The sequence below is a fragment of the Porites lutea genome, chromosome 1 (genome assembly GCF_958299795.1).
Source record: "Porites lutea chromosome 1, jaPorLute2.1, whole genome shotgun sequence".
Classification (NCBI taxonomy): domain Eukaryota; kingdom Metazoa; phylum Cnidaria; class Anthozoa; order Scleractinia; family Poritidae; genus Porites; species Porites lutea.
In genome coordinates, this window is record NC_133201.1 from 26,053,352 (window position 1) to 26,080,945 (window position 27,594).

General features: G+C 38.8%; 1 protein-coding gene across 1 annotated transcript; it reads left to right on the forward strand.

Annotated features, from left to right (window-relative positions):
• Positions 1–10,238: 10,238 nt before the first annotated feature.
• LOC140947017 (ATP-binding cassette sub-family C member 4-like) lies at positions 10,239–27,594 on the forward strand. Its single transcript, XM_073396101.1, has 9 exons — positions 10,239–10,892; positions 16,531–16,910; positions 17,642–18,041; positions 19,238–19,969; positions 21,534–21,720; positions 23,250–23,673; positions 24,449–24,595; positions 25,450–25,586; positions 26,131–27,594. The coding sequence occupies exons 1-9, from the start codon at positions 10,344–10,346 to the stop codon at positions 27,045–27,047; spliced, it is 3,873 nt and encodes a 1,290-aa protein (XP_073252202.1). The 5' UTR covers positions 10,239–10,343; the 3' UTR covers positions 27,048–27,594.

A 27,594-nucleotide genomic window follows, 5' to 3' on the forward strand; every position in this document is an offset into this window, starting at 1 on the left:
GCTTTGCATTACTTTTCTTGTTGTGTAATCGCCGATGCTAATAACGTTTCGTAAACTGTTGTTGCCATAGACCTATTCGGCTAACTCAGTGTTGTACCCAATTCAAATCTCCCTGGGGTTAAGTTTTTTTGTGTATTGTATTTGCATTGTAATGTGGTATTTACATTTTAAACGATCTGGAAATTCTTTAAACAAAGCGTTTTATTCCCAAAGGGTTTGAATTGGGTACAACATTGAGTTAGCCGAATAGGTTTATTTTGACGGCTCATGTCACCATTGGTAACCAGCCTTTAGTGGTCTTAGATAAAAATAAAGGGGATGTGTCACGTCAGGTTCTTACTCGGAATGGAACTTAAGGTTAGCGAGGAAATTTATTACTGGTAAATCACAAAATCACAGCTTCACGTCAAACAAGCATTAAATCATACGTTACAGACAACAAAAATAAAATTTGAAAATATGTTAGGCTGACCTTTTTTCGACACCCGCAATTTTCAATCCGTTCCAATCCTCTTCAAGTTTGTCCATCCGTTTTTTCTTTTCTTTTAGCTGTCTTAGTTATACCTTTTTGCCAAGTTTTGAGTCGTTATTTTTATGTTTCGCTAAATTTGATGGCAGCTCCCACGGTTTGAATTTTATATGAAAGAAGATCATCGCAGTTATAGACGCAAATTTGGAGTTGCGAAAAGAAGGCCCGAAAAAAATTCGGGCTTGTACGGGATTCGAACCCTTGACCTCTGCGATACCGGTGCAGGGCTCTATACCAATTGAGATAAGAAGCCAACAAGGAGCAGGTCGTTAAATTGCAATTCAGCGACAGAAATTCCATACTGACGACGTAAAATCTATCCGGAATCCGGTCAGAAGCGCTGATTGGTCGACGGAGTTGTTACATTGTTTTAGCTATTGTTTACGAATGATAGACAAATAACAAAAGGCCACAAAGGTCAAATGTAAGGGACTTGTCAGAAATTAGCAGGGGGGAGGGGGGTTGGGAATTTTAAATTTGGGTTTGGAAATTAGGTGACCCATCTCTGCAATGGGAGTGTAATTTGCTAACCCTCCCCTTGAGCTTGGCCTAAAATATATGACCCTCCCCACCCTACAGAATTGAAAGAAAAATGTTCCAGGCTCTGTAAGGAGCAGTATTCCAAGCCAACAAGAAAAAAAGGAAACAAAAACAAAATAAAAGGAAAGCAAAAAAAGCTAGGGCAAAAAGAATGGAAGTTAACTGCAAAAGAGTTATTGAAACAATGCACCTCAGCAAGAGTCGCATGATGTTACAGGGCCTATTGGTCCATTATCTCTTCATTATGAAGGAATAAGTGGGCTCCTCAAAACCCAAAGGCCATATATCCAATATGCTTTTGAGAAGGGATTGTTCACAAATTAATGAATCACAGGAAATTATCAAGGAATATCTATGCTTCAACTTAAATGAAAATCATGATGATGATGAAAGTGATTGTATCAATGCTGTTGACATAAATGATGATGATCAAGATGCTCACAGCAGCATTGATGGTGATGCTGAAGACAGTGATGAAAAGGATAGCCAAAACTCTAATAACATTAATAACATTATTCATGACAAAAATGCAATAAGACTCTATAGCATTGTTATAAATGAAAAGTAGATGTTTGTTAAACTCTTGCAATAGTACTTCACAGTTTATATCCATAATGTTCCGTTGTTCTTTTTTTATTATCTTTTTTTTTATATATATAGCCTGACATTACTGAGGGAGAAATAACGACTCGAAGAAATCGGATGAAATTCAGGCTATTTTTTTTACCAAGTAAAGAACTTCCTTTTTCTTGTGCGGGTGAACCTCTACATGATCACGGGCATATATTTGCTTGACCCTCTCCCTTTTAACGGCACATTTTTCATGATCCCTCCCTTTTCTGAGGCTCAAAAAGATGTGACCCTCCCTCTGTTTCCACTCCCCCTCCCCCCTGCTAATTTCTGACAAGTCCCTTAAAACGCGATGAATCTCTAACAATGCTTGTGAAATATAGTCTTCTTTAGAAGAAGCATTTGAGTTTTGCTGGAGCTTGTTGCCAGATTAACACAACAGCTCACCAAAATCGACCAGGAGAAACATAAAATCAAACAAATTTGCATTCGGAACCCCATGACTACCGGATTCATTATGTAAACATTGATTTACGTCATCAATTTCTGTCGCTGAGACGCAGACGTTCCTCCGCGCTAAACGTCCGCCCGGCGAAGAACGTGGAGAAACGGCTGTTTTCGCAGGCTAGGTCAGCAGTGGCTTTGTTTATAATAACATAAGAAAAGGGAGGGTTCGATTCCTACAGAATTGATCACTAGGGACACTAACATGGCCACCGTTTTACTGTTTTGAGACACGGTAGGACGGACGTGGTGTCATGTGAACATAGCCTATCCCCATTCGCCACTTTAGAAACGAGAAGCGACCTGAGGCCGAAATGTGTCTCGCAATTGCTCCTGGGATCGTTTCTGTGGACGTGCTCGTCAGCTATTGGCCAATTGAGTTGTTTCTCTGTCCATGTCAACAGTCCCAGAAGTCTTTACGAAAGTTAACTTGACCCAGTTCCCTCCTCGGTTTTGTTTAAAGTGGCGAACTGGTTAGTTATGCCAGAGCGCCGTGTACACGTTTGTTTTTTTCTTTCTTTTAACAACAATGCAGTCGAAAGTGCTGCCAGTTCATAAAGTGTTTTCGCATCTTCTGCGGCCATGCTAAAAAACGGGGCTCAAACAAAGACGTTTTGAGCGACGCACGTCAATCGCAAGTGGACTTTTTGCATTCTTCAACAGTGGTTTTGTACAGGTGATCGATCTCGCATTAAAAAAGATTAAATCTTGTAGTTCTTCTCAAAAATATAGCAATATGTAAAAGGTTTTCAAAGGTTTCATAACGGTCAGATGTAGGGCCTGCCACCTGGCCTGTTTCGCTTTTGTGGGAGATACACAACAAAGAATACAAAACAGTGGAAAATTAGCCAGCCCGGTGACTTACTCTCCGAGAACCCGGTGACGACACAGATTCCACTGGGTCTGCTACAGAGGGGTGTCTCGAATGAAAAAAAAGAGAGTAATAATAAAATAAAATTAACTTTGCGATCATATGACAACAGAGCGAGCCCTGTTAGCCCTGACCTCGGTTAGGCCATCCTCTTTTTTTCTCCGTTTAGCGTCGTCCAAAAAAAAAGTAACGACGTAGTTAAACCATTTTTCACTTGAAATAATTCTTTTAATCTGAAAACTGAGCACAGTAACAGCATAGAGAAAAACAGGAACAAAGACAGGAACATTTTTTACAGTATATTGTGCATTTTGTTAATCCAAATATGTAAATGTTAACTTTTAACGTCATCCTGGGGTACCAGGGCCTCCTATCCCGAGATTTCTTGTGATTTTTTTTTTTTCAATCCGACCGGCCGACCCAAAATCAGCAAATGCATTCGACCCTAAACGAAAAAAAAAGGGGAAGATGGCCCTAACTTGTCTAAATTTATAGTCAAAACAATGAGCCACTGTTCACTACACCGCTGACTTGAACATGCGCAAATTCGGTGAGTGTTGGGTTTCATGGAACCCAGGAATTCTCGACATTTGACTTCATTACATTCCTCCCTGACGTAACTGTTCGGTGAAGATTCAGTGACACAAATTATTCAATAAGTCATTGGGTTATAAGGGAAGAAATGATAGTGCAAGCCATTGATTACCTGACACAGTCATAAGAGGTCTGAATGGAGTGGTGCATGTGGCTGGTAAGAGTCTTATGGCATTTTACACCAGGAACATCTCATCGTCGCATAAGGAAATGAAAACATGCAAGTAAGTTTAAGACTTTGATTTACAGAGATATCAAATACGCATTATTTCATGACGAAGGAAGCAATTTGACCTTCTACACTTAATTTTTAACAAAGATACAAGAAACTTTCTTTCCTACAGAGCATTTTTCGGAAAGACTAATTCTGTCCCTCTTAAATTTTGAATGGTTTATTAAATAGTTTTTGTTATTCCATGTCGAGTGAGGTGGAACATTGAACTTTCCTAAAAGGAGATAAATGTTGTTGTCATTTTATTTTTTCTTAAACTTTAGAACCAAAACTTTAAAATAGTTATACTTTGACTTTAAGAGAGGTGTTTTTTTGAAATATGTCTTGAAAATTATAAGAAGGAAATAAATCATCACTATTATTATGAAAAAAAATGTTTTGTAAACTTTTGAAAAGTTGAGCAGGTTACCTGTTGTCTGTTATGATACGATAAAGTTGGTTGATATTGGAATTAATACCGGGCAAATACTGAGGAAAAACCTAAAATTATTTCATGCCTAGTAGATAAAAGCAAAAAAGGTCAGGTTATGCTCTTTACCGAAAAAGAAAATTGGACAACAGAAATCCCTCTGTAAAATAAAACCGAAAAATGTGTCAGTTTTAAAACACTACGTGAGTTATTCGGGACCTTTGAACTACATTTGGCTCATTTCTAACATTTGGAAGTTATGTTTTTAGTTTTTAGTCTTGTCGTTGCTAACCAGATACATTCTAAATTGTAGGCAATAGTGATACATAAAAACGCCAAAGTTAAATTTTAATTTAATTCCAGTTCTTCTAGAAGACTGGAAAATACATCTGGCCTTACATATTAATGTCTCGGTTTCTTCAATTTCAACGGAGTGAAATGCCAAATTCAAGAAGAGTCGTCAATAAAGGGGCTTAACTCAATTTGAATCGATCAGTTCTTGTTAAACCAGATTTAAAATACTGACATTGTAGTTAAGTTTAAAGTAATATTTATGTGTTCCCGTCCTTGAGGCGGCATCAGATAGTGGCGAACACTCTTCACTGCACGCTACTACAAGACGAAGAACCGTTTATGCTCCATGCAGAGCGTTATTACAATGTCATGTGAAATAAGATTTTCATTCACGGAAACCTCCTCACTCGTGTTCAGCACCATAGGTTTCCTTTCGAGGAGAAATAAAGGCACTGAAAACCTTTAGTCTTGGTAACATATTCACTGGTCATAAAACATGGTCGTGGAAGGTACGCAAGAACGTACGTGAAAGTCAGCTGGCACATTTCGAACGTGAGACTTACGGTTTAGGCATCAACTCACGGTCTCAAGATTTAACCTCCAAATCTGAAGCTCGATCAGAAAAGATTGAAATTGTCAAAAACTTCAGATGGGAATAAAGTTATTTGAAGAGCTCATTATTCACAATGGCCAAATTCTGTCAGATCTTATTAGTACAACTCCATCCTCATTCCTATGGAACATGTGTACGAAAGTCTATGAGAAAGTTTAATTGGTCAACAACAAACTCTCTATAGCTAATATTCATTGTCGTCACCTTTGGAAAATTAAAGTTAAAGCTGCAAAAGTATAAAATGGAGAGAATACCACGACTTGAGTAATCTTCCTTTTTACTTTCATTTCACGCATGTTTTGGAATGCTCCTGACCAGGTTTGAGGTCTCAGTCTTCAAATTTTGCCGGGGGGCTTTTCTCCCCATATCGCTTTCATGGTTTTGGGTTTGGAGGATCTGTTATCTAGCCTGAAAGCGGCAAAGTCGAAATGTCTATAACATTAGTTTTAACTTATTTTTATTCTTATTATCTCTAAGCGGTAAAATGACCGTGAAAATATGATTCGAAAGCTGGAGATCTTAAACAATATGCTACCAAACACATGAAGGCTTCTCATTGTAGCCATAATTAGTAGAGGAGACTGGTAGAGCTGATCATCATGACTGAGATGAAATAACAGAATGTGCAACACTGATTAAAATTTGAGTTTTCTATGCTTTTTTTTTTTCTTTTTTGGTAAACCTCGGGCCTTAATAAGCTTAGTATGAACCCACCCAAATGTCAGGCTCATGGATAGCATCCTTCCTAGCAAACATATCATATCAACGACGTTATCCAGATCATGGTCTGTTTGACAGTGTATGTGCATATACGACCAATAATGAGAGTCACTCTTGTGTCATGCTCTCTAGAGTTAAAAGAGCTAGTGTACCGTTTAAGAATGCTTGCAGTGCTTATGTATTATTTTTGCTCATACGGTTTATTTTTACCACACAATCAAAGAATCAGATCAGAGCAAGATCTCTATTTTACAATGCACCTTGTTTAAAATCGTTGATCAAAGAATGACCTCCCGAGTCTGTGAGTGGGGGTATGCCGACGCACCGGTCGCACTTCCTCCTTTCTCACGAGCGTGTTACACGTTCTACTGCACCGAAACTAAAGCTCATTCGCAGAATTAAATGAGGTACATATTTTTTTTTATTTCCAGTGATTTACGATTGTCCTGAATGGGTCAACACAGTTATGTAATACATCTAATTCGCTGTGGCAGTGATACGGTCATCCCTGTCTCGTATTACCTTAGCGACTTGGGTTAGGGTTGGGGTTAGGGTTACAGGGGATGCCCATATCACTAGGGTTTTTGGAATGGCGCCCCAAAACGCGGGTGTGACACCGCCACTTTAAAACGAAAACAAAACTGGGGCGAGTTAACTTTCGCAAAGACTTCTGGTACTCATCCTTAAATTACAGCTCTCTAATTTAATCTTTTTTCCAAGGAGCCATGCATGATGCGGCTCTCTTTGAGTCACAGGGTGGCTAGGAAGAGCTGGGAAAGAAAAAGCGCGCGGCGCAGAGGACGATCGGAAGGGTGAATAATATAAAACTATCCCCCGAAGGGGAGTTGAATAGTAGTGTATATTTATCTCGACGCCTCGCGTCCCGGTATATATATCTAGCGCTGTTAACTAACCCTGACTTTGCATATAGAGTTTATCATGGGTGCAACACAGCTATGCTTACTCTAACTGAACAATTCAAGAAATAATTAGATGATCACAAAGTTATTAGTTTGGTGTCTATGGACCTGTCAAAAGCGTTTGACACCCTTCCCGTAGATCTTATTGTCAAAAAGCTTGAAGATTACGGTGGAGACTCAAAGTTATCAATCTCGTTACGAATTATCTAAGTGACCGACAACAACGCGTAAGATGATAACAACACTCTTCTATGAAAACTATAATGAAGGGTGTCCCCCAGGGATCAATTTTGGGTCCCATTCTCTTTAATATTTTCACGAATGACCTGTCTTATTCTTTTGATGAATGCACTTTATTAAAGTACGCCGATGACACTCAATTGTTTAAGTCTAAAGAATTTATCGACCAGGTTGAACATGCCATTAATGCCCATCTGAAAAATGTTGATGATCGAATGAAAAGAAATCATTCAAAATATTAAGCAATTACTTTTGGAAGGGTCCACAGAAATCCTGTGTTGACCTGTAAAGGAATCGTTTTCCCTATTCAAGATGAATTGGAACTCCTTGGCGTCACTCTCGATGTAGTAAGCTAAAGTTTGAAGGACAGATTCGTAAAATCTGTCGTAAAGTTAGTCAACAGGTTGCTGTTCTCCATCGTATGAAGAAAATATTACCTTTTGGATCGAGGACAGATGTATATCGTGCTTTCATTGCATTGCATTTTAATTGCTGTTCAGAGTCGTGGCATCACTGTGGTAAAAGAGGTTCCGGCACTTGAAAAAAATCAATGAACGACCCCTTCGCTTTGTAACCCGTGACAAGTCAACCACGTACGAGACGTTGCTTAAGCAACTAAACCTGCTGTCCCCATTTAATCAAAGAATTGTTAAACGGCCACCGGTGTTTACAAAGCTATCCACCGCTATAGAGTCCCTAGAGGAATAAGAGAGCTATTGCATGAAAGATCAACTAACGTTCATGAACATCGTTTGCAGGAGCACTCAAAGTGCCGCGCGTATCAAACGCTTTTTAAGATTACACATCGTTATAAAACGTACCACTAAATAAAAAATAGACATAATAAATTCTTGTTATGTTGAAGCGTAACTCTATTAAAGTTCATTGAAACACCGACCACAGCTCGCACTGCAAATTTGGTGCTTGTTAAAAGTGAGAACCGGCTGGCCGTATACGTGATTTTGGAAATTTTTTGAAAGGTTTCGCTAAAAGCGCACGATTGATCGTCCTAAATATTGAATGAGTGCAATTTGTCTTGAAAAATTGTCAAATACTGCTTTCTGTCCGAGGTTTGTATGATAAATAGTACTGTTTCACCTCAGATGTGATGTATAAAAAGTGTAAAAGGTTGGTTAATACACGCACCCAGATTTGTTGGCAAGATTTTGTAAAGAACTTGTCGAACGCAAAAAATTCTGCCTAATTTGTTTTCCAGGCCTAATCCACTGTGGTCAAGAGCCCTTAAATGTAGGCTCTTGAATGTGATCGAAGATGACTGCTATTTTTTGACTCGATGTAAGATGTTTCAATCTATAATCACTTATAGCCTTTCCCTCAAATTAAGTCACATGAATGTGCCCTTAAGTTAACAGATTTGTGGATTACAAGTTTATTCTTTGATTTAAATTATAAACTTATTAATCACAGCTTCGCTTTTAGCCCTGGCTAAATATATATATTAATCTTAGAGGAAAACACATCCTCGGGGCTGAATTTGATGTCTAAGTTGGATTTCTCAAATTTTATATTTTAATCGCGCAAATACATGTAAATACATTTTGCTTAGCTTTTACAAAATTATGTAATAATCTCCTGATCTACTCTTACTTTTAACAATTTTTAACTGTGTATATATTTTTATATAGGCTTTTAATGAGAAATCTTCTCCTTCTATTATTATTTTTATTAATTTATTTATTTTTCTTGGCATGTCTGTAAAGTAGCCAAGAATATTCCGAGTTACGGGAGCCAATCAAAACGCGCGAAAATTGCTATTCACTGATTTGGCCAATACTAAAAGAAGTTAATCATTTTTCTGTCTCTCTCTCTCTCTCTTCTGATCGTCTCTTGCCTACTTTTTTTGTTTTATATTTTTACTGGAAACCCAGCAGATGATGGCCGTGATGCGAAACGACGTTACACTGAACGGGAGGAATAATGTTTCTTTCCCGCAAAAGGCTTTTAGTCTTTACCGACAAACACTAAGTTTCCAAGGAACTGTTTAGCCTGTTCAGCTATTTTTATAATTTAAGTATTTCTATACCGTCCTTTTTCGCAAAAATGAATAAATGCTAACCTATTTGTAATAGCCTCTGAAATATTATCAGCTGCTGCGTGAAAACAAGTTGTTATTATTCCATAGGGTTCTTAGAATAAAATCAGTTACAGAGCTAAAGATAGCGATAACTACAACTTACTAATTTTCCGTTGAGGGAAATAGCTTCACCTAATTCTGGTTGTGTATAGTGTAATTGGTAAATTGTTTTTTTTTTATTGTTGTCGATAATAAAGTTCTCATTTCAAGCCTCTGCGATAAAACTGTGCTTTAGGCCCTCTCCGTCACTCCAATGTATTGTGTACCGCTGAAAATGTCTCCTGGGCAAACAGACGGGAAACGGTTTTTTACTACACGAAATATTTTTTTTTAAGTAGCCGATCACCATTTGATTTCGTCCACATTTCAGATGGAAAACAACGGTTTTACGCTCAATATTTTGGAACAACGGGCAAACTTGACAAAGATTACTGGCTAACAGTAAAAATTCTCAAATGTTGCCATGTTGATGGTCCTTCCTTCCGTCAAAGAGAACTGACAACAGTGTGTTGTGAATTTCACAAACTACATTAATCCAATAAATTTAGGTCAGTCAACACCAAGTCAATATTGATGTAAATTTTGAAGTTGAGGTATGACTGAACACACAAAACAGTTCCTAGGTCGACGATTGACGCTTTTATCGCATCGTAGTTGCTCTTATTTAGAAGGCTTAACTACTTCGAAGCATCCAAAGAAGAAGAAAATTCAAGAGGTAATCTACTTCAATTTTTCGGTTTTCGATGGTAGTCGTGATTAAGTCCACAAAGAAACAGATCGAGGGGCATTTTTACACAAGACTCTGTTAATTAACATTTGCGATATTTAGAAATTATCAGTGACTGTTGCGGGTACGTAAGGTATAACAATTATGCTAGTGATTACATAATAACTATAATTTAATGGTCACTTTTACACTGATATTACTGGTACTGAGTAGTTTTTCTATCTCGACTTTGAATGATTTCTAAGAGCTCTTAGAAAATGGGCTATTAATATTCAACAAACGAGTTTTTTTTTCGGAATAATGCGAGCGACCAAGCGTGGCAAGACGTAACACGCCTCATACAATATGATGCTACACTCGTAGACGGAACTTATTTTAAATTATCACGCTTTCTCATTGTAACTATTCTTTAACTCAATTTACCCTTTCCTTCTACAGTTGAAAATCTAACGAAATGTGACCTGATCACATTTCGGGCCTATAACATGGTGAAGAACGAGTACGAAAAACTCAAGCCCGATGATGATGAGAAGGAGGAAGTCAACCCAGTTTTGAACGCCAACATATTTTCTCGTTTAACAATATGGTGGATGAACAAAATATTCGTCACTGGAAACAAGCGGCCATTAGAGGAAGACGATTTATTTCCACTGTTAGAAGGGGACAAATCCGAGGTATTAACGGAGAAATTACAAAAAGAATGGGAAAAAGAATTGAACAAACGGCATCAGGGAAAAAGACCTCGATTTTGGAAGGCGCTCATGCGCGTCTGCCCTTGGTACGAATATTTCACAATTATCGCGTTGGTACTAACAGACATGGCAAACAGAATGACTTTACCAGTTCTTTTGGGCTTTTTGATCTCTTACTTGATGGGAATTCGGCAGTTAGACGTAAGCTTCAAATACATTTTACCAACATTTATTTGCATTACATCTCTCGGACGAAATCTCGCCCAACATCATTATCAAAACAGATCCGCCTTATTGGGGATGAGATTTAGGGCGGCGGCAACTGGAATATTATACAAGAAGGTAAGTGAAACATTTTATAACTTCAAATTGATAACAAAAATAAAATTTAACAGCATAGTATTCTTCCAGAACTTTTAACAAAATTGTAGCTATATTGAATGATCGTTTCTAGCATACAATATCTAACAACTACTTTATACAGAATACCCACAAGATAAAGACGTTACAAGTCAGTTCTTTTATTTTACTTTCGTTTGTAAAACTAACTTAAGAAACCTACAAAGAAGATCGGTGGATCTAACATGTTGATTAAAAATTATGCAAGAAATAAAAATAAAAGCGCGAATAATAGTTTCTGAGTGCTCCCAGCAAGAGGGTTAAATACCAATATTTTGCATAATTTGTTTAACCAATGATCAGTCCGTGGGCAACAACTTTACCTATTTATGTCATTATTACTAAGGAAATATTTTCCTGTATGCTGACGTTTACAAGACATAGCTAAACTGGCAAGCAACACAATTTTATGGTTCTCGTTCGCCTGATTTTCCGTACTTTAAAGATCCAGATTTTTGTCTATAAGACGAAATTCATGGTGATCATGAATGCGCAACGTTGTTTATAGTGCTTTAAAAAAGTATTCATTCGTGGTCAGAGAAGCGGAAATTTCTTGGGAAACCTGGAGTTAATTCAAAGCTATTTTGCCAAGATATAGTATGAAAAGTTTTTGAAGAAGTTTACATTGGTAATTGATTTCTAGTTAGATAAAGAAAATGTTGCTTTTTGAACCACGATCTAATTGACCAGTAGTGAAGCTAGTTAAGAGAAAGCATTGGGCAATAAGATTCAGTTGGACGAACAAAAGAAGCCGATTTCAGCCTTTTAAGGGCGTGTTCTTTAACTTCTCAATTTAGCTTAATAAAGCCCAGTGGGGTTTATCCAAATTTAATTCAGTTTGTAAACAGCGTTTCTTTAACTTCTGGAAAATGACTTTGATCAATGACTTGTGAGGTAAAAAAACCTACAACAATTTGAATTAGGTCAACCAGGGAACAAAGTGCTTGAAAGTACGTCATGTCAGGTACCCGGCTAGTGTCGGAAAGGTGAAAAGATCGAATTTGAAGTCAATTGTTTCCAATCTTACTGAAAGAGAGATAGAAAGCGTCCATATTTCTATCAACGAAAAATATTAATTTGAATGTAAATAACTAAAGTTTTTCCACATTCTAGAAAACGTTTATTTCTAACCAGAGACGCGTGACTGAGTATGGTAAGAGTGAACACAATGCTTAATTATGCGTTTTATGTGCTTTATGAGATTTCATGCGTGTTCGGTATACAATACCCTTTTCAACTCTGGAATATGTTTTTCTTTATTTCTGACCACAGAGGTGGAAAAAACGTAAACATACTCTTCAGACATCTCATGAAGGCCAATTCGATGATGACTCATGCTGCCACTCAGCTTTTATTACATTTCAATATTCTGGTCATGAATGTTATAGTAAATCTACCAGGTGATACTGACAACTAACTAGCCAAATATAAATCCACGCTAAGATAAAGAAAGGAGAAACTTACGATGTACATCTTTCATTTGAGTACTATACATCAAATAAATTAACTTCTTAATTCGCTGTACTGAAATCAGGTTATCATCTCCAACTTGCGGATGACGCTATGTCTAATTTTTTTTTTTTTGCATAGTTAGTACAGGTGACCCAGAATGAAAACTGGCACAAATCAAAAATGAAACAATGGTGTTACGGTGTGAATTTTGGGAGCTATTGACAAGCATAATCGTTTGTTTTTGGTTCACAACCATGAATGAATAAATTTATGGGACGTTTTTTATTTGTCAGCTGGATACAAATGGTAAGAATGCTGTTGAACAGTATCTTCGGTCAAGTCCAGAAAACAGGGGCAGCCAACGACCGTCTCCTCCTAAATTGATTGAAAACACTTTTTTTAGACTATCCTGAGCACTTTTAGATCTCTAGAAATGCATTCTAAGTAGCGCTATAAAAGTTGTCCCTGTTCGGTCATCATAGGGCAACTTGAGTCTTCTAGAAATTGCAAGGGCTTCAGTATTATTTTCCCGAAAATTTTAGATGCAGATTATCGTTTTGAATTTTTCTGATTCCTCTCTCCATCACATTTTTGAATTCAAAGATTTTAGGTTTCCTTTTTCTACGAAAAATAGTCTAATCTGGGGAGTGAAATGTGAAAAGTTAAACTTCAGAAAATCGTAGGGAATTAATTAGATAAGCTTCGAAAATTGTATACGGAATGGAACGGTCATCTAGAAATTTTAAGCCGTTCTCAAGCAATAGAAAATTCTAGGCCATGTTTGCTTGGTCTCTCCGAACAGATATTTTACAGAAAACAGTCGTTGGGTGCCCCTGGGAAAAGCAGCAACAAAAACATAACTACTAGAAAGAAAAGAAAAACTTCACAGTTTTTTACAGCGTGGATGACCCAAAATTCGTGTTCCATTCCTTCAAAGCCTTTTTTGTTACCAGTTTCAGGACTTTGCGGCCATTTTTCACAATGGAACCATCGAGTTAGTAGAGGAGACTGATTATCGAAGCCGGCAAACATCAAAATCGGTTGAAAACAACAGTGCTGTAGTTTATTTTGAAAGCTCCCTGACCGTGCACAATTCTTTGTTTTTGTTCACAAATTGTGACTGAATAAACTATATTCAATTGGTCAGTAAGTTTATATGGACAGGCGGGTTACCCCACCTAAGCGAGTAACCTCACCTACCTAGGGTCCCTCACCTCCATGTAGACAGACCCTAACAAAGGAGTCTGACAGGTTTCAAAACCATTCCACTTAAATAAATATGATGGAACTGATTTGCGGAAATGGTAAACGCTATTCCGCAGCATGGACATTTACCCCAGAAACCCAAACCGTCACACCAAGCGGGTTTGCTCGTGTAAATAGTAAACAGTTAACAGCCCTTGTTTAAGATGCCTTTCACTTCTGTTTTACTTGTAATGAGGAAAGAGAGACGAATTAATTTCTGATAGAAAAATTTGCAGGGAGGAATCAGTTGTCAGTCCTTAAAAATTTTATTATCTTCTTACTTTTTAAGAAATCTGTGCATAGTCCATGAAATAGAACCTCGCATAAATTAACATTCTTGATTATATATAGCCTAGCCATGCCAAGATGCACGTACTAACGCGGTAGCCAATTTCAAGAATATGTACGTCTTCGTGGGTATATATATTGTTAAATGCAAATAGCGATTTTGGTCCATCGAGCTGGATGTTCCTAGATTGATTTCCAACAACAAGGAAAGTCTTAAAAGCAGAATACGCAACGCCGAGAGCATTCATAAACTATCAGTCGGAGTTGTTCGGAGTCGACCCGAGTGAATCGAAGTGAAGTACGAAGCACGACTTTTTTTTCTAAATCTTGCTTTATTGGCCGAAAGAAAAAGAAAGAATGAATGAATAAACGCTGCATGGTTTTCGGCAATAAAATTAAATTAAGTCCGGAAAAAACACTCTGAATAGTCCCGGAATAACCTAACTTTTACCTCAGAGTGGTTTACGTTCGAAGATTTGTTTTTCTTTGACTTTGACTTTTGATTGGGTTCGGAGGATTGAACCACGGTCACTTTAGAGCACGTTTTGATTGCGTTTCTTAGAAGGAGACATGTAATAAAATAAAACAATAAAAAAACAATAGCATCATCTGCCAGAATTAAAATGTAGAGAGTTTATCACTTCACTCGATTTTTGCTAGGCGAACGACTGAGGTTTGTAAGGAAAAAGCTCCCCTACGTTTTGGGCGTTCGAATTGCACCACGTGCTATTTCAGAATGTTTTGGTATACTTCCTCCGCCTCGGAGTTATACTTTTTACTTCTGCATCCTTAAACGCGCGCAATAGGGGAAAAAATGAGATGAAATCGAGGGCCAACGTAAATATACTTCAATTTGATATTTCAACCCAATTCTCCCACGAAATATTACGCGAACGAACGTATTGTCAGCAATATAGGGTACTTTTACTTGAAATCATCATAAAACGTCAAGTTTTTCCTGAGGACTTTGCAAAGTCCTTTTTAAAGTGAGTATTTCGCGCAAGACCATGACGTACCATTCGCGGTCAGTAAAAAACGCTTGTTGTAAATACTATTAGAAGACCTTATGAAGTGTGTGTGTATGTGAAGTCGATAGGATGCTCTTGAAAATAAATGTACTTCGCAAGAAGCTTCTTATTAGCCAAAATATGTAACAAAACGGTTCGAGAACAAATATTTCCAAAGGTTATTTCGGGTTATGAAGCTATTTTAGTAAAGACTCTTAAAAAGCTGACGACTTAACTTGTTTTAATAAAAAAGAAAACAATATCCGTCGTACTATAGAAACTCCTCCTCTAAATAGATTTTTTCGTTAAGTTCTAGCAGTGAGCTCAACCATTTTAGGAAGTTTAACAAGCTATTTTTTTTTATTTATGTCATTCAAATTAAGCATTTCAGTGACAACCCTAATTACCATTTCCCTAGTTAATGTTTGCCAAAGCTGGAGCAAGTACGATTTTATCAAATTATGTTCACTTGGTTTTCTTTTACTTGTGAGCTTTTGTTGCTACTGTGATTTGTTACTTACCAGCCTGTATATAAGCCTAGTTTATAATTTTCCTTTATTTCCTTTTTTTATTTCGTTTTACCTGTAAGTAATATTCATTTCTGTATTCTTAAATGCCATAAACCTTAACTTTTTGGAAAAGAAAACGAGGGCCTCGTAAAGGCGCCACATTTCTAAGAGTTAAATATTAATAAACCTATATTTTTTGTAACTTTAAAGCAAAATGAAGGTTTGCTACGACGTATAATTGACCTCTTGAAAGTCCGTCCTAATATAAATAATTATTTGAACGAACGTATTGTGAGCAATATATAGGAAAATTTAACTTGTATTCATAATAAAACGTCAAGTTTGTCCTGAGCACTTTAGAATGACTTTCTTTTTTGATATATTGCGCGCGCTATGACCTACTATTTCGCGGTCAGCCAAATCTAAGTAGAGACTGCCAAGTAGATGATAAAAAAGATCTTCAGCGAAAGTTGTGTCTATGTAAATTGTAGGAAAGGACGTATGTTGTTGCAAAAAGTTCTACTTCACAAGAAGTTTCTTATGTGCGAAAATAACAAAACAGAACAACAAATATTGCCGAAAGTTATTTTTGGTTATATACCTATTTTTGTGAATACTCTTAAAATAATTGACGACTTCAAACTTATTTTAAAGAAAGAGGACTTTATACTTTTTACGTATAAAGAGCACGTTTTCGATCAAAATTTTTTGCTTTTTTCATTATGCTATGACTGCATGCCGATTCGTTCATCTTATTTTAACCTGCATAAAACGATATTGCTTTACTATTGTCATAAATATTGATAAAAGTGCATAATTTTTTCCTTACCATCAATTTAAAGAAATGATATTATATACTTTTACATGATGTTAAAAAGAGTGGTTTGAACCTATATGAACTAAATCACGGAAGTCAGGGAGGAAAAACAATATAAAGAGGAATATCATCTACTACAATTTCAAAATTTAAATAGATCATACAGAAAATTGATTTTTCGCAGTTTTTTCGCGGATACCTCACCTTCACGTGATATTTTTTTACACCCACTCATTTTACTGTTCGTTTCATTGTTGTCCTAGGTGCTTCGAATGAGCCAATCAAAGCTAGCGAAGATAACTTCCGGTTACGTCATCAATTTAGTATCCAATGATATTCAACGTCTCGACCTGGCGACTCAGAACCTCTTTGCATCCTTGCGATCCCCGTTCGACCTCGTGATACTGGGAATTCTTCTCTGGGTTTTGATTGGTTGGCAGGCCGTCACCGGGCTGGCATTTGCTCTCATTCTCATTCCCTACGAGGCGGAGATGACAGGCTGGGTTGCTAAGCTCAGAATGAGGGCGGCAAGGGTAACAGATAAGAGGTTAGGGGTGATGAATGAGATTATTTCAGGAATACGAGCTGTTAAGATGTATGCTTGGGAGTTGCCGTACAGAGATGCAGTACGTGCGATAAGGAGGTAAGCTAGAACAATTTTTAAACATCAGATTCATTTATAATTAACCTCTCTCCTGGAATCTTTTTTTCTCACCACACCAGAGATACAGCGAAGCAAATTTGAATCTTTGGTTAATTATTTCAAACCCAGCTTTATGAGCTGGTTCTCAGGGTCTAGGCTTGACTATCAGATACTAAATAAAATAATAGATAACGATATATAGGTAGCACATCCACTAAGTGGTTCTTCGTCTACCTGATTACTGGTCGAATTGAAATTTGGAAATGTTGGTTTTTGAGTAGAGGGGGAACCGGAGTACCCGGAAAAAACCTCTCGGAGCAAGGAAGAGAACCAAGAACAAACTTAACCCACATATGGCGTCGACGCCGGGATTTGAACCAGGGCACTTTGGCGGAAGGCGATTGTTCTCACCACTACGCCACCCTTGCTCCTATCCTTGTCCCCTACTGTTCGGGAAATGCAACCAGTCACTCCTCCCCCGACGAAGGTCGGAAAGAAACAAATTTAAAAAACAATAACCACCTCCTCTTTCTTATACTATGATGGGAGAGGGATTAACTTTTGTGGTCTGGGGTTTGGCAACCCTAATACTGTTCGTAATATAAAATGGAAATAGAACATACGTGCCAAAACGATACTAATTGCTTTAAAAGATACCGACATTACCCTTTTAAATTTCCTCTTGTACTTTCTAGGTCTTATACAGAATACCCTTGTTTTTATATTTACAGGTCTGAAATCTCTATCCTGCGAAAAATATACAATATTCTCTCGACATTCGCCTCCTTGCAGCACACATATGACAGCGTGATCTGTTTGATCGCTTTCATAACTCTCATCTTCACCGGGATTCGCCTGACGCCATTTAATGTGTTTACAATGGTCGGTCTCTTGTCGGAGAACAGGCGTTCTCTTGTTTATGGTCTCACGGACGGAATGCAGCTGATTGCGGACTGTTTTGCGTCGCTTGAGAGAATTGAAGGATTCTTGTTGATCGAGGAGCTCTACGAAAATGGAAAAGAAGATAAGGAAAGAGAAGAAAAACCAGGGAAGGAAGACAGTGAAGAGAGAAAGGAAGAAGCAGAGGAGGAGGAGGAGGAGGAGGAGAGTTCTAAGAAACCATTTCTAAAGGTGAGGTATTTTAACGCAATCTGTCTCTTTACGAATGTATTCAGATATAGATATATGTATATATATATTCAAAACGCTTTCGCCTTGGCCATAGCATTCAACATTAGTTTTTCAAAACTACGCTCTGAGATCGTAGGTCATAGACTTTGCTTTAACAACCGACCCTTTTGACTTAAGTGTTGTGGCATGATTCCAGTCACTTCCCGTTTGCCCCGCCATTTGTATTTGCCTAGACCTTCTCCGTTACTGTCAACATAACAGTTTTAGTTAGTCCTTTTGGTAGTTTTATATCCAGTAACTTATTGACCTCTTCTTCCCTTTCCTGTTAACCTTTATTAACTTTTAATTTCCTTTCCTTCTATCCTTGATTACCTGCATGCTATGTAATGCGTAAAGACTTTTGAGAAGGAAAATATTAATCAATACATTAACTTGAAACTTGAACCTTTCAAAACAATATCCAGAAACACGAAAGGCCGTGACAAAATGCGCTTCATGTACTTCTTTGCGCTTGACACTGGGTTCCTCGGTTTGGGATTGGTCCTGAATATTTTTTTCAATTCCCATTTTGTGATTGGCTGTAGCGATTCGGTATGCCGTACCTTATTTCAACTGTTCGCTCCAAGAAAGATAATCCGAAGCAGATTTGGATTCTTGAGTCCACGCCGTGGATTCCGGATTTTAGGTATGGATTGCGAATATCTTGTCAGTGGAATTGGGATTCCGGATCCCAATCGCGTTAGCGAGATTTCAGATTCCTTGTGGTGAATTCCCCGGATTCCGCATTCCCCATTCCATGGTTTTTTTTCGGATCAATTAAGGTATCTGGTACCCGCTTCTCGAAAGTCCCGATAATTAATGGGCCCGTAAAGCTGTTGTTGTTTACATGCAACATAAAGGTTTCAATAGCTTTGCATCTAACATGATAAAACTATCAGTTAATGAAACAAAATGGAGTATTTTGCTAGCCAGGACCAGCCCTCTTATTCTTTTTATTTCAATTTGAATATTTGATTTCGGGCCCGAAAAGTTACCGGGACTTTCGAGAAACGGGCCCCAGAGAACTGCCCACCTACCCCTCCCTTAAGCCAACATTAACACTTACTTCTCATTTAGGGCAAAACGTTAGCTTAGGGGAGGGGTAGGGGGCAGCTTCCCAGAAATATATATGATCCATTTTTTCTTCTATTTTCCAGGCATCCAACATAACTTGCCATTGGAATGGTAAAAATGAAAGTCCGGTTCTAAATGACGTCAGTATAGAAGCCAAGGAAGGTAAATTAGTTTTGGTGACAGGTCCTGTTGGTGCGGGAAAATCCTCACTTCTTCTCGCGCTTCTCGATGAACTTCCTCCGAGCTCAGGTAATATTGAGCGCAGTGGAAGAATAGTCTACGTTCCTCAGACAGCTTGGGTATATAGCGGCACCCTGAGAGAGAACATTCTCTTCAACCAGAAGTTCGACCAAGAAAAATACGACCGAACGATTGAAGCTTGCGATTTGAAGAAGGACATTGCTATGCTGCCTGAAAGAGATAATACTGTTCTCGGAGAGCGTGGTGCTAGTCTGAGTGGTGGTCAGCGTGCACGCGTCAATCTAGCACGCGCAGTGTATAGCGATGCTGATATCTATTTGCTTGATGACCCGCTAAGTGCTGTCGATGCTAAAGTTGGCAAACACATCTTTGAGAAATGTATTAACGGGTTGCTAAGCAACAAGGTGCGTGTTCTTGTGACGCATCAATTGCAGTACATGAAAAGCGCAGACCACATCGTAATTCTGGACAACGGAATCGTGGTGAAGGAAGGGGAACATGAGGCAATGAAGGAAGCTGGACTGGACTTCGAGACACTGGAGAAAGAATTTGATCAAGGGCAGGAAAAGTATCATGAAATTGAAGGAGGAAAACTGACCGTAACAACTGACCAGGTAAACTAGTCACGATTCGCAGACAACTGAATACATTCGTTGGTTAAGCGCTGTACTCGTAGATATGAGCATATTGGATTTCAAGGAATCATCGCGTATACACAAACTGCTGCTGTGTCTAAACGAATCAGGGGAACCCCTAAATTTATTTCAAAATCTAAGTCTTTATAACATAAGCAACCAATTGGTTATAAAGTTCAAAAAAAATTCACCGCAGGCTCTATTCAAAGGAATGACCTTAAAAGACTTTTGCATTACCATAGTCCTTTTCGCGTTTTAGTTACACCTGATATATAAAATACTTTTTTCACGGTTTCGTTACAATTTTATCTAAATTTGAGGGAAAATATTTTCACGCATTTCAGTCATCAGAAGATCCTGCGCACTTGGTCACTTTATTCTCGAGCCGGGGACTGGAGTCGAATTGTGTCCCGCCATTTCTTCTGCGACTGTTTCTGGAGACTCGCTTGTCAGCAAGCAAGGACAATGGCGACGTGAACGAGAACGGGAAAAAAAAGGTTTAGATTGGCAAAACAACAACTCTGCACGTGCATCACGCTTTTTAAAACATTTCTCTGCCATCACTGCACGACTACGACCTGAAAATACCCAATTTCACGTTTTGTGGAGGACGTGAACAAAGACAACGACTGTCTTTTTCTTTTCCTGAACTTTGCTACAGTATTTTAGAATTCAACTCCAGAAAAAAATGCCAAGATTTGACGAACTGAACGTGACGGAATAAGCGCGATAAAGTTTGAAGTAGCGTGAATTTACTTTGTAAGTGACGTTTTCGTAGCCGTCGCCGTCGTCGTTGCTTAAGCTCCCCATTGGGCAGATTTCTCGGTGTCCCTGTTAACAGTCCCAGAAGTCTTTGCGAAGGTTAACTTGACCCAGTCTCTCTCTCGTTTCTAAAGTAGCGAATGGTTTTTAGAATACGTACATTTCTTTAATAACCATACCCTGCGAGCAGAGATTTCTCTGTTGCATGGCTTTTAGGGTGTACGAAGTCGTTTGCGTGACTTGTCTGTCGCGTAGTTGGTATTTTTACGTCCCGCGTTTCTCACGGGGCGTAAACAAACCAACTACACGACAGAAAAGCCACGCGAACGACTTCGTAAACCCTAAAAGTCATGCAACAGAGAAACCCCTGCTCGTAGGGTAGAATAATCATTTACTACAGGGGCGCTCTGACTCTCTGAGAGGAAGTTGTCTAAAATAGTTAGAAAGAGCCGTTAGTTTTGGAAAAGGTTTGATAAGTCGCCCAATGTAAGGTGATCCAATACATGCTCGGAATCTGGATTCCACACTGTGGATTCTGGAGTGCAGGTACTGCATTAGCGATTCTTTGCTAATGGAACTTGTATTCCGCAATCCAATTGTTCAGATTTCGTAAGCTGAGTATGAATTCCAAAGCCCAGGATTCCTGATGTATAAGCAAACTTTTCCAAACTCCAGAATCCGAATTACCTCATGCAAAGCCAGTTAAAGGCAGCTACAATGACATTGTTTTCTTTATATCAGTCCCATGACGCCTTAGCTAACCCTTTTTCTCTCTTTTCAGGAAAATTCCAAGCGCAAGGAACGCCGTGAAAGCGACTGCTCTGAAGGTGCCGCGAAGGGCCTGGTCACTTCTCAGGAGGACCGAATTGTAGGCACCATTTCTGCTCGCCTCTACTGGCGCTACTTCAGATCGGGCCTGCATGGAATATTGTTAATGTTTCTATTACTGCTGTTCCTAATCGCGCAAGGTAGGTGCATGTACGCTTGTATCTCATTAACTCCTTTTTTGAAATTCTCGGAGCCGTGGTAAATCATTTGCTTCTAGTTTTGACCGCTACATTTTTGTGCGCTGATGGGAAGCCAGATTAATGAAACCGCAAAGAATAACGATCAATTTTTCTTGGCCAATAAGCATAGTCGCAATGAGAGATTCTTTTATGCAGCCAAAATATCTTTTCCTTAATCTTGCGGGAAAAACGCGGGAGACCGAGGGGACAAGATTGGTCAATCTAGTGTAATGCACATGGATAGGCGATCAGAATATAATAAGAATAAGAATAAGAATAATTAGTATTTACCAAATCAGCGAATAGTAATTTTCGAGCGTTTTGATTGGCTCCTGTAAGTCGGAATATCCTTGGCTATTCACTGATTTGAGACCGGAGCCAAGATGGCGTCTCGTTTCGAGATATTTCGAAAGACGAAATTGAAGCAGTCGTACAAAGAAATACCAAGAAATCGACGAACTTTGGCTTGCTATTGTTTACTGGTAGATAGAAAATTAATTTCATGCTGAATTTGCAACAAAATCGTAAAAATGCACTTGACAAAATCCGAAATGTTTGTAAATTGTAAACAAAGTTCCTACCAAGTGACGCTTTTAATTTGCAAAAAGTTTTTTTTTTTTTTTTTATCCAACTGATTTGGTAAATACTTAAACAACTGCCCCCCCTCAGGGTCGGTGAACAGCGTTAGATATATACCTCGACGCTTTGCGTCTCTAGATATACCCAAGAGGTCTAGATAGCAGCAACAATATAGATAGTCGTATAAACATAACAACTTTCTTTAATTTTCCAGACATGTTTCGACGGTACATCCGTTATCTTCAGTGTTACATATTTTGAAATCGCCGTTGAATTTAAAGCGCGCGCGATCTTACAAAGGCAAAATTATGTGTATTCGGCCGTGTCCTCAGGCTAATCTTTTCGTACCGTCGAAACGTGTCTGGAAAATTAAAGAAAGTTGTTATATTTATACGACTATATACCAAACAATATTCACCTCCACTTCGGAAGATATTTGTATAATAACAACATACCATAAACATATGCTTCTAAGCCCCAGCCCGCACCTATAAGCCTCCCCCAGTTACAGGCCCATCTACCTGCAAACAAAATAGATACATCTGGTTTTAGCACCCCTAGCCCCACCCCCCCCCCCAAAAAAAATATATGCCATCCCCTCTAGCTTGCATTGAAATGAATTCGACTTTTTTTAACGTCGACGTTTTGAATCTTGAATTACAGTTAAGAATCAACTTAAGAATGTACTCTGATCGGCACTGTTATGTAGCACTACCTTGTTTTGACATGCTGTTCTTTGTCCGCTTGTAAGCTCCCGCTAATATAAGCCCCCTCCCTCCCCTTCCCCCTGTCTCTAAGCCCTCCTAAAACCTTTAGAAAGTAGTCTAAGCCCATGGCTTATAAGCGGACGTTTACGTCCGGTACTCATACACGAACTGTGCAGCTCCTTTCTAACTAGAATTTTTCAACAGGATCTATAATTTCTCCCAACCTGTGGCTGGTGCATCTAACGAGAATGAAATGGGTGGAACAGAAGCACAAACTTAACCTCATAATTTACGGCAGTCTGGTGGGAGGGGCGCTCTTTCTTGCTGTTCTCCGAGGTCTTCTCTACTACTGTACCACACTAAGATGCTCGGATAATCTTCACGATCGGATGGTTATTTCCATTCTTCAGTCGCCTGTTTTCTTCTTCGACACCAATCCTTCCGGGAGAATACTTAACAGATTCTCAAAGGATATTGGGATCGTTGACGAGTTTTTACCTCCTACGTCGCTATTGGCTATCCAGTATATATTGCAGACTCTAGCATCTGTATGCGTCACGTGTTCTACCAACTATTGGGCGATCATTGGCGTTATTCCTATGGTGACTGGTTTCTTTGCAATCAACAGGTAACTTAGATCAATCTTCGCCTTGTGCTCTGTACACTTAAGATATTCACTTTGATGAACAAGTGATATTACGGTTTATTCTTTTTATGTTTCAGTTAGTTGCAACATGACCTGAAGTATGAAAGGGAAAACTTTAAATCCCGATTTCTAACAATGCTTTGATACTTTAACCGGCTTCTGCTTGAAAAATAAATAATTTATCCCAAAACACTGCCGCAGTTGTTCAGTATAGGTCCAAAGAAAGTATAAAAATCTGAACTGAACAGACAAAGGCATAGTTCTACAAAATGTTCGGCCCGCCCCTACTTAATTGACTACCTTGGAATTTAAAGATGATTATATAAGTCTGAACTTATACATGTATTCGTAAAAGCCTGTAGAAAAGGCGATTTTTTCCCGCTTTTTTCAGGCGGCCCGAAGCGCAATGCGAGCGTGGAGCGCGAGACACGCGCTACGGGGAATAGCGCCTTGCCTGCCAGCAAGCTCTCCATTTGGGGGATATCGTGAAAAGTAGACGCGCGAAACTGCGCAAGCGAGAGGAGACGCGAAAGCAGGGACCGATTTCCCCGCTCACTCGCGCGTTCTTGCGCCCTTTGCTTCGCCCAATAGGAGAGCTTGCTGATAGCGCCTAGTTCCCCTGGCACGGGTGTCAATATATTTGGTGTTTTCAGTTGTATAATTTTAAAATAGATCACTGTAGATGGAATATGCACTATTTACTTGAGTAAAATAGGTGGTCCGTTTTGTAAAGATTGTTGAACTCCTCTCTGTGTAGATATTATCTGAAGACCTCTCGTGAAATCAAGCGAATGGAGGCGATAAGTCAGAGCCCGGTGCTGGCTCACCTGGCCGACACTCTGGAGGGAATCATTATCATCAGAACATACCACATGGAAGAAAAGTTTATAAAAGCTTTTAACGAGTAAGACTTTGTCTTTCTTCCCTTCCCTTTTCTCTATAGTCTGCCGCGGACACAGCCGTTCTTTGGAACGTTGCGTGGCGATACAAAGAACGGCTGTGAAACAAACTCCATTACCTTTAAAAAAGTTAACCTGTGAACACAGACGTATTTCCGGTTCGCCCCATTTAAGGTAATCCGCATTCTGGAATCTGGAAAGTTTTTGCTTGTGGAATCCTGAATTCTGGGTTTCGGAATCCGGAACACGGCTCAAGGAATCTGGAATCCCGCTAACGCGATTGGAATCCGGAATCCCAATTCCACTGACAAAATATCCGAAATCCACGGCGTTGTATTCAGGATCCAAGACTGTCTTGGATTCCTTTTCATAGGGTAATCCGTTTGTCGCTTCAATTCTGATATAACTTATCGAGCGGCAAGAAGCGAGGACCGGAAAAGTTATGTGTATACGGCCGTGTTCTCAGGCTAATCTTTCTCATGCTCTTAAAGGTCTTTTTTTAATCACGAGCCATATTTTTGACAGAAAGAGACAATGATTAGCGTTTCATTTTGACTTCGAGAGTCTTCTTAATCTTTCTTTATAAATCATATGAAGCCATCGGGCCTAAAAGGGGTCGCAGACGCTTAGAGGAGAGGTCTTTTAAAAGAGGTTCTAATTATAGGGATTTGACTGAGAAAATTTTCAGTGTTTTTGGATAGATGGTCGCTTCTGGGAGGTGGTCGTTTACGAAAAGTGGTCGCACATTGAGGCTCGACTTTACACTCCTAAACGAGGAGATAAGCATCCCCCGCCCCTTGTAAATGGGATTTTCCCTAAAGTTTGACATTTATTGCTGCTAAGTAATACTTTTTTACAGGGTGCAAGACAGGCGAAGTCAGATCTGGTTTCTTGTGCCACACAGCGCGCGATGGATGGGAATTCGCCTTGATTTCGTCTGTACGTTGTTTGTGGCGTGCGCAACTTTCACTGGTGTATTCACCACAACTGATGCAGGTACAGTGTTTGCATGTCATTTTAATTAAAAACAACAACAAAAACAAGTCGTTGTTATTTTTTATTAAAAAAATGGAAAAAAACTGTTACCCTCGACCCTCGATAAAAAGATAGACTCGCGCGCAGGGGACTGATCAGAAGGTTTCCCTTTGTTTATCTGAGTAGAATACTTTATAATAGGAAAGAAACGCTACTTGAAATCGAAGACGAACTTAACGAACTCACTCATCGACACTATGAAATCTTGATACTCAAGAAAACATTCCTGTCTGTATGGCGCTCCTAAAATATATGACAGTTCATTAGTTCCTGTTCCTAGTCAACAAAAGCGATTTTTTTTCTTGAAATTGCTTTAATTTCCTTCAATCAGAAATTTTGCTGCCTCTATCTCGTAAATTTCCTTTATTGGAAGGTATTTTTACCTTAAATTTACGTTTATTGACGTAGCATTTTTCAACATAAGCGCATGAACCTATTACCATAGGCTGGTGATAAGCGTTAATTTCCTGTGATAAGAATAATGTACATTGACTTCTTTCCTTAGGAACATTGGGCCTTTCCCTTGTGTACGCCATCAGTACTGTTGGTCAGCTGCAGTTTGCCATGCGCCAGACGGCCGATGTTGAAAACATGATGACCGCGGTGGAGCGGGTCATAACCTACACTGAGCTCCCTAAGGAGCCAGCGTATGATATCACCAACACGCCCCCTGCAGAATGGCCCCAAGAGGGGGGACTACGATTTGAGAACCTTTCGCTCAAATACTACGAAGGGGGCCCCCAAGTTCTTAAGAACATTTCCATTAACATCAACCCTCGTGAGAAGGTTGGAGTAGCCGGAAGAACAGGAGCTGGAAAGTCTTCTTTGGTATCCGCCTTGTTTCGGATGCCAGAACCAGGTGGAAAGATTTACATTGACGACTTGGCGCTTGGCGAACTCAACGTTCAAAGCACCAGACCGGTTATTTCAGTTATCACTCAAAACCCCACCCTGTTCAGCGGCCCTCTAAGGATCAATTTAGATCCGTTCTCTCGGTTCAGCGACACAGAAATCTGGAGCGTGTTAGAACAAGTTCAAATGAAATCCAAAATCCAGGAATTACCTGGGGAGCTTTATTATGAACTTTCCGAGTCCGGAAACAACTTTGGTGTCGGAGAACGACAGTTACTATGTTTAGCAAGATCTTTGTTAAACAAAAACAAGATCATTGTCATGGATGAAGCCACGGCAAACGTGGATTTTAGCACTGATAGAAGAATCCAAGAAACTATTCGTAGCAAGTTTCAAGACTGTACTGTTATTACGATAGCGCATCGTCTGAACACTATCATAGATTACGATAAAGTATTGGTTATGGATAAAGGAACGGTTGTTGAATTTGATAAACCAAACGTTCTTCTACAAGACAAACACGGGGTACTTACAGAATTATTTCGAAATCAACAAGTAGCATTATCTTAGAATCTTCTAATACAGCAAATTTAATAATTGAATGAATTAAACAATTATTAATTAACCTGAAAAATTCACTGAGACATACGAACTCTGTAATAAAACTTTGACACAGGCGAGAATTCTTTTCAAATTAATACCGTAGACGTTTAACCAAATACAATAGACCTCTTTACATTGTATGTTTTGTTTTGCAATGAAGGTCTCGAGGAAATTTGCCCCTTTGTGACATGCACGATGGAGGGCGATCCAAAATGGAATCATAAAAAAGAATAACTCTAATTGAGAGTTTAAATTGAAATTGCTTAATAACATCTAAATTTGATGTATATGAAATTATTTTTCAAAGTTATTTTAACTAACATAAATCAAAGCTAAATAATGATTGTATTTTATTGAATTCGTATCACTAATAGGCAATAAAATTCTGTTTCCACTGATTCAAAACAAGCTTATTCCTAAATAACAAATGCATGTAGTCTCTAGAAACGAGTCTAATACGAAAACATCTCAAATATAATCCTCACCTTTTCAAACGTGGCCTGTTGCGGGGAGC